This window comes from Gymnoscopelus microlampas (assembly GCF_963454915.1).
Source record: "Gymnoscopelus microlampas genome assembly, chromosome: 15".
Classification (NCBI taxonomy): Eukaryota; Metazoa; Chordata; class Actinopteri; order Myctophiformes; family Myctophidae; genus Gymnoscopelus; species Gymnoscopelus microlampas.
The window spans coordinates 45,245,815-45,253,193 of record NC_139952.1 but is presented as its reverse complement, the minus strand read 5'-3'; the positions used below and the strand labels follow the sequence as shown (position 1 = coordinate 45,253,193).

General features: G+C 42.7%; 1 protein-coding gene across 2 annotated transcripts; it reads left to right on the top strand.

Moving 5' to 3' along the window:
* The first annotated feature begins 2,192 nt into the window (after positions 1–2,192).
* Positions 2,193–7,011, top strand: LOC311061397 (fish-egg lectin-like). Of its 2 annotated transcripts, none has more exons than XM_084080010.1 (5): positions 2,193–2,283; positions 2,400–2,636; positions 2,793–2,998; positions 4,052–4,176; positions 6,876–7,011. In XM_084080010.1, exons 1-5 carry the CDS (start codon positions 2,229–2,231, stop codon positions 6,898–6,900), a joined length of 648 nt encoding a protein of 215 aa, XP_083936136.1. In that variant the 5' UTR covers positions 2,193–2,228; the 3' UTR covers positions 6,901–7,011. The 2 variants fall into 2 exon arrangements, with proteins under 2 accessions (XP_083936136.1, XP_083936135.1); XM_084080009.1 differs by lacking the exon at positions 6,876–7,011 and adding an exon at positions 5,702–5,952.
* The last annotated feature ends 368 nt before the right edge of the window (positions 7,012–7,379 follow it).

Here is a 7,379-nt window from a genome sequence, read left to right as displayed (position 1 = left end):
GCTTTCCAGGTTGCCATCTCGAGTGTATTTGATAAATATCTCGCGTTCATTCCTTGACACACGGGCTGCCATAGGACGCAAAAAGGACACTATGCTCATAACTCTATGGTGTCCCCAAAAACGTCTCAATAATTCTACTTCCGGCAGGCTTCCGGGTGCTTCAGTTCAAAATGCCAGTGAGCACTTTCATTGAAATGATAGCTGGGGGCGGGGCAATCCACCCTCTAGTTATATTCAATACATATGGAGCGGCCATAGCTGAGTGGTTAGTGAGCCCGCCTAGGGAGCCAGAGGCCCTGGTTGCCCCAGGTTCGATTCCAGGCCAGGCCAGCATATGTGTCGATATATGCATATGTGTCGATGAAATGAAATTTGTCCCTGAGCAAGACTCTTAACCCCTAATTGCTCACAGGTTCTCATTGGAAACAAGACCGCAAGGACTTTCATGAACGACCTGTTAAAAGGAATTATCCTTAGGGTATCGTACATCTATTAGCCTACCAAACTACAGTATACAGTTACACATCACCAAATCTTCCTGTCATTGCTCTTACCCTTTAATTGATAGAAATACATTACCTCTAATTACCTTCCAAAGTTTGCAGGATTGGTCAGTTTTGAAGAAACATGCCTCAAATCATGAACGCAGCGTGCAACTTCCTTAAACTTTTGCACGCACATTCCCACTGGAACGAGGAAGAAATTACACCTAAAAAAAATCAAATCAGCCTCATGGTGGCGCTATAACAGGCCGATTCGCGTTTTTCACATCTGCCTTTTATAGCGCCACCAGCTGGAGACAGATTTTTGTTGTTGTTTTTGCAAATGTTTTCCAAACATCACACAAATCAGTACACATTATCTCTATAGTCATGTGATCAACACAAATCTGTCAGATTTTCAATTGTCCATCCTGATTGGCTAAGATTTGGATCTAGAGTTTGCAGGAGTGGCTCGTTTTAAAAAAAAATGCCTCAAATCATAAACACAGCGTCCGATTGCTACTTACTTTGCACGCACATTCCCACTAGACCGAGGAAAAAAATGCAACTGTTTTCACATTGTCCTGTTATAGTGCCACCAGGAGGACAATTTTGTGAAGCAAATCTTTTGATATTACTCCTACAAATGTTGTCCAAACATCACGCAAATCGGCACACATTATATCTATAGCCCCCCCCCCCCCCCCCCCACCCCCATAAAGTTGTTTTCATTTGTTGTTTAAGCATGTAAAGCGTTTTTGGGTACAGAAAAGCGCTATATAAATTTGAGATATTATTATGTCAGTATCATGGTCAGTATCATGGTCAGTATCATGTCAGTGCCAGTATCATGGTCAGTATCATGGTCAGTATCATGTCAGTATCATGTGAGTATCATGTCAGTATCATGGTCAGTATCATGGTCTGTATCATGGTCATTATCATGGTCAGTATCATGGTCAGTATCATGTCAGTATCATGTCAGTATCATGTCAGAATCATGGTCAGTATCATGGTCAGTATCATATCAGTATCATGGTTGGTATCATGTCAGTGTCATGGTCACCATGATACTGACCATGATATTGATATGATACTGACTATGACTAACCATGATACTGACCATGACTTACTGTACCATGATACTGACCTGATACTGGCATGACCTTGACCTCCAACTTCCCAGTAAATCACTACATTGACGTGTCATCATAGGCCACACCAGTCATGTTTCTCCACCCAAAAGACTGTGATGGTGTGCTCGTTGAGCTTGAAGAGGCCTAAGCTCTGCTTTGTCTGACCAACTCTGTGGTCTTACTGAGAGTTGCTGTTGTTGTTCACATGACGTATATTCCTCCTCCAGTACGGCAACTGTCATTTCAATGAGTTTGTATTTGGCTTATCTTTGCTCTTCAGAGATGGGGCTTGGCTTATCTTTGCTCTTCAGAGATGGGGCTTGGACAAAGTCTGTTCATATACAACGGCCCACTAGTTTCTCATATAGTTTCTCAACTTGTGGAAAAAAACATCAGAAAAAATAAATAAACCTCCCCTCTGAAGCTGTTAAAATGGGTGTAACCACTCATATTTCTGTCTGACTAATTTATATCCTTGTAACACTGTCTGGATACTGTTTTTTTTTTCCACTAGACACGTGGTTCAAGACCATGATAAATATGACACATCAATCTGGAGGGACAGCAGTTCCAGAGAAGAGAGGCAGAAAGGCAGAGCAACTGAGACATCATGAGAGCTATTGCAGTCTTCTTGTTGGTACTGGTTCACCAGGCTCTCTGTCAGGGTAAGTCACTGACCTCCAGTCCACTTTGTCTTTATCTCCTGTCAACATGCATTTTCGATCTTTGATTTTTGAATACGTTATAAAGGATAATTATCATGATGTTGTACTCCTCCCAGGTTGGAAATGCGCCGAGGGCCCACAGCTGTTCGGGGCATTCCAGGTTGATGCTGGCCTGGGACAAGTGGTTGCTGTAGACAAAGACCATCAAGCCTATTTGTTATTTTTCTCATCCTGGATCAGACTGCCAAATGCCAACCTGACACATATCTCAGTGGGAGCAGCAGGGCCATGGGGAATTCATGTTTCAGACAGCATCTACAAATATGTGGGTGGCAGCTGGGCACAAGTTTCAGGTAACCAAAACATTTTCAGCTTCAGCTTCTTAATTTGTACATCAAACGTCATGCAATAAATTATGGGAGATACAGTATGATGTGGTATTTAGACTGTTTGTTGACACCATTGCACCATACTTAATATCTTCATATTTTTTTTATTGTTGCCTTTAGGACTCTTGATCCAGGTGGATGCTGGAGGCGATGGTTATGCTGTGGGAGTTAACAGAGGCAACGATCCCTATTGTCTAAGGGGTGCTGACACGTTCAATGGTGGCACTGCATCATGGACTTCTCTAGGAGGAAAGTTGAAGTACTTGAGCTGTGGCCCATATGGATGCTGGGGAGTCAACAGTGCAGACCAAATCTACTTCAAAGCGGTAAGATTTTCAGGTTACAAATAACTAACTAACTAACTAACTAATTAGTTAGAGTAGTTCCGGAGAAGCGGACTGAGTGGCCCTGTCTTTACCTAAGAGGACTGACCGTGGGTAGCTACTGGGACGTAAGTCGGGGCTTGATCAACCCCGGCTGGGTCACCTGGGCGAGGGTGTATGTTGTTGCGAGACCCGAAACACCCGATGACCCCAGGCTACAACACTGATGATACGTCCCAGGCGCATCCATGTGATGTTTTCTTTATATTATACTAACTAACTAACTAACTAAATAGATACATTGAAAAATCGATTATTAGATAAATAGTTAAATAATGATGATTTCTTCCGGTAAAAGTACGTTTTAAAAAGTAATTTAAAAGAAGAAAGAAAGGTACGATCAACCTTTGTCTTCAACAGCCAGCAGGCTCAGTCTGTACACAGGCTTATAAGAGTAAATACTATATAAACATAGCTCCATTATCCAAAGCACTTCACAATGAGTGTTACATTCACCCATCACCCATTCATACACCAACGGTGGAAGCAACTATGCAAGGTATCAAACAGTGGCGTGCACAGACATTTTGAGGGGCAGGTGCTCAAGTAAATTATACTTTTTTTTGTTGACTTGGTCTGCTCCTTTTTTCCCTCTACACCTATACCTCTTTGCCAAAAATAGCCAATCTACAAGGCCACAACGCCTCGCAGCGCGAGGCGTTGTGGGCTTGTAGATCTGCTATTTTTGGCTAAAGTTCTCCTCAGAAAAGGGATGCTAGGTTTCGAGTGGTTATGGTAAAAAGAAAAATCATATCACATAAAGATTTGGCGGACCCCCTGTAGTAACTCTGAGGACCCCCTAGGGGTCCCGGACCCCCTGTTGAAGACCCCTGCTGTAAACTGAAAAAAACAAAACTTTTTTTTTCTTTTTTTCAAAAGGGCACTTCTGGTCAAGAGGGCAAAGGGCAGGTGCTCTAGCAACACCTAGAGTCTATCTGTGCACGTCCCTGTCAGTCATCAACGTATTGCTTTGTGTTTTTCTTTTTTAATATGTAGCTCACATCTGCAGCCACCTGCTCATTCGCTGACTGGAAGCACATTGAAGGATCACTCGCAATGATTGAGGTGGGGAGTGACGGCAAGGCCTTTGGGGTAAACGGGAATGGTCAAGTTTATGAAAGGTGAGCCAGAGCAAAACTTACACTTTAGTGTCTTTTCTTTTTTTGTGTGTGAACACTGAAATCTTAATGTCTTTAAGCCTCCATTGTTTTACCGTTTTTATTTTTCATAATTTGTTATATATTGCATTTGCCTTTTTCGGTCTGTTAATTGTCTCCGCCAGGCCGAAAGGCATGGCGAGAGAGTATGTTTTACCCTCCGTCCGTCCTTCCGTCCGTCCGTGTGTCCGTGTGTCCGTGTGTGTGTCCTGTCTGTGTGTTACCAGCTAATCTCCGGCACCGTTGGTCCGTTCGCTCCGAAACTGTGCACACACACTCCCTGGATGCCAATTCAGAACCTCTGCCCCAATTTTTTCACATGGGCCTGTTATAGCGCCACCAGGAGGCCGTTTTGTGCAAAACACATTTTTTTACATTACTCCTACAGATTTTATCCAAATGTCATGCAAATCGGTACACAGTATCTCTATAGTCATGAGATCAACACGGATCTGTCCGATTTCCCATATTCCATCCTGATTGCCTATGGTTGGCTTCCAAAGTTTGCAGGATTGGTCCGTTTTGAACAAAATGCCTCAAACTATGCATGCAGCTTGCGATTTCCGTGAACTTTCACACACACATTCCCACTAGGCTGAGGAAGAAATGCAACCCTTTTCACATTGGCCTGTTATAGCGCCACCAGCAGGTCTAATTTAGCAAAACACATTTTTGGAACAAAATGCCTCAAATCATGAATGCAGTGTCTGATTGCCGTGAAAGACCTAAGAATAAATGGCACCCTTTTCACATTGGCCTATTATAGCGCCACCAGGAGGCCAGAATAACGTACCTGACCTGGCGGAGACCTGTGCTCCGAGGAGCACTTTTTCTAGTTTTGTATTGTAAACCTCTTTGAACTGCACTAACCTTTATGAATAGTAGTTTATAAATACAAATAACTGCAATGTGAAGTAAAAGTCCGGAATTCATTCTTTAATACTTAAAGTACCAAAAGTACTCATTGTGCAGAATGTCCCATTTCACAAGTTTTCAAATGTATAAAATGTTTAACAATCTTTTGAAAATAGCAGATCTACAACCTCACAATGCGTCGCAAGCTGTGTAGATCGGCTATTTTCAAATGGCCGAAACGTGATAATAATCTAAATCTACAAAGTAAATAGTAACTAAAGTTTTCAAATAATTGTAACGGAGTAAAAGTACAATATTTGCCTCTGAGATGTAGTGGAGTAGAAGTAAAAGTATATTGAAATTGAAATTGGAAATACTCCAGTTAAGTAAAAAAAAAAATACCTCTGTACTTAATTACAGTACTTGAGTTAATATACTTAGATACTTTACACCACTGAATCCTAGTAGATAGGTTTGAACATTACGGGCACCAATATAAGCCAAATGCTTTCTGTGGACACGGCCCCTTATAATACGTTGGTATAGACATTGGCTTCATAGGAAGTGTTACCTCCATGTACTCAATACCATGGTATGTGACTAACATTTATACATCAATATTGTGTCCTAACAGAGTTGGCATTACCAAAGCACTTCCGGATGGGAGCGATTGGCAGCAGATTCCCATGTGCTTGACCATGAGACAAGTCTCATATGATCTTGGTACTATTTATGGTGTGTCCCAAGGTGGAGTCGTCATGAAGTGCACTACTGCATGAGGTGTCAGCTGTGCAGCGGACCTCCAGTTCTCTTCTACTGCCCATCAAATACTTATTGAAAATCAAACATTTTTAGATCATCACACTCTGTCATTAGGGATGTGACTTTTTGGGAGGGGTAGGGAATGTTTCTCTCTTCTGTGTTTAATCAAAATCTACAAGTCATTCAATAAACTTCTATTCATCATCAGAATCAGAATCAGAATCAGTTTTTATTGTCACTTCCAATACACACCAGGCATACAGGGAGCAAAATACCGTTCTCCACAACTCATAGTGCTTAAAAACAATAGACACATTTAAAAAGAGGCGAGGCCGTTAAAAACATTAAAAAGTTAAAAGAGCAGACAACATTGGTAAAACAATAAGTGCTGATGCATTCAAAGTGCAATATAGGTAAGGTGCCATTTATCCCTCAGGATGTTCGTTTAGGGGGCAATATGTGGCGAGTGTTCAGGGTTCTGATGGTTTGGGGGAAGAAGCTGTTGGATAACCTGCTGGTGCTTCCCCCTAAGCTCTTGAACCGTCTACCAGATGACAAGAGTTCAAAGAGATGGTGGGAAGGGTGGGAGGAGTCAGACATTATTTTCATGGCCTTCCCGACACATCTATCTGTGTATAAGTCAGATATGGGGGGGAGGGGGGCACCTGTGATCTTCTCTGCTGCTCTCACTACCCTCTGCAGGGACTTGCGGTCGGCATCCGTACAATTCCCATACCAGACAGTGATGCAGTACGTCAGAATGCTCTCGATGGTTCCTCTATAGAAGGATGTCATGATAGAGGAGGGGGAATTCACTTTTTTCAGTCTCCGGATCTTGTTCATGCCCCGAACAGCAGAAAGTACAGGCGTTTCTGGGCTTTCTTGGTGAGAGCTGAGGTGTTAGAGGACCATTTGAGGTCATCAGCAATATGCACCCCCAGAAACTTAGTGCTTTGGACTTTTTCCACAGCAGCGCCGTTGATGGTAAGTGGGGCATGCACACTAGGGCCTCTAATGACCATCTCCTTGTTTTTATCCACGTTTAGGGACAGGTTGTTGTTCTTGCACTAAATGGCCAGTTTCTCCACCTCCTCTCTGTACTGTCTCATCACCATTCGTGACTAGACCCACAACTGTCGTGTCAGCAAGGTGAACAGGAGTGGACTGAGCACGCAGCCCTGGGGGGAGCCGGTGCTCATTGTGATGGTGCTGGAAATATTTTCTCCTATTTTAACTGACTGTGGCCTGCAGGTGAGAAAGTCCAGAATCCAGTTACAGAGAGGCGTGTTGAGACCCAGTGTGCGCAGCTTCCCTATCATCAATAAAAAAATAAAAACACATTCAAACTCTTTATTTTTGACTACTGTACCTCTGCCAAACTTTGGCAGGTAATCATTGTCTGTCTGGTTCCGCATGGACGCGCATCATGTGTGCGTTCACTTACACAGCTGTCACTTGGCTTTGTTTTTTAGCCTGTTGTCTCAGTCACTGCTAAAACTACCGTATATCGCTTTACAAATCTTGTTTATTATTAAGAAGAATAGCTACTT

What these genes read in the sequence shown, in the direction of transcription:
- LOC311061397 (XM_084080009.1), top strand. Translation starts at nt 2,229, where the DNA reads ATGAGAGCTATTGCAGTCTTCTTGTTGGTACTGGTTCACCAGGCTCTC. An exon ending in TCACCAGGCTCTCTGTCAGG is followed by an intron (nt 2,284 to 2,399) that starts GTAAGTCACTGA and finishes TACTCCTCCCAG; the next exon opens with GTTGGAAATGCGCCGAGGGC. An exon ending in CAGCTGGGCACAAGTTTCAG is followed by an intron (nt 2,637 to 2,792) that starts GTAACCAAAACA and finishes TGTTGCCTTTAG; the next exon opens with GACTCTTGATCCAGGTGGAT.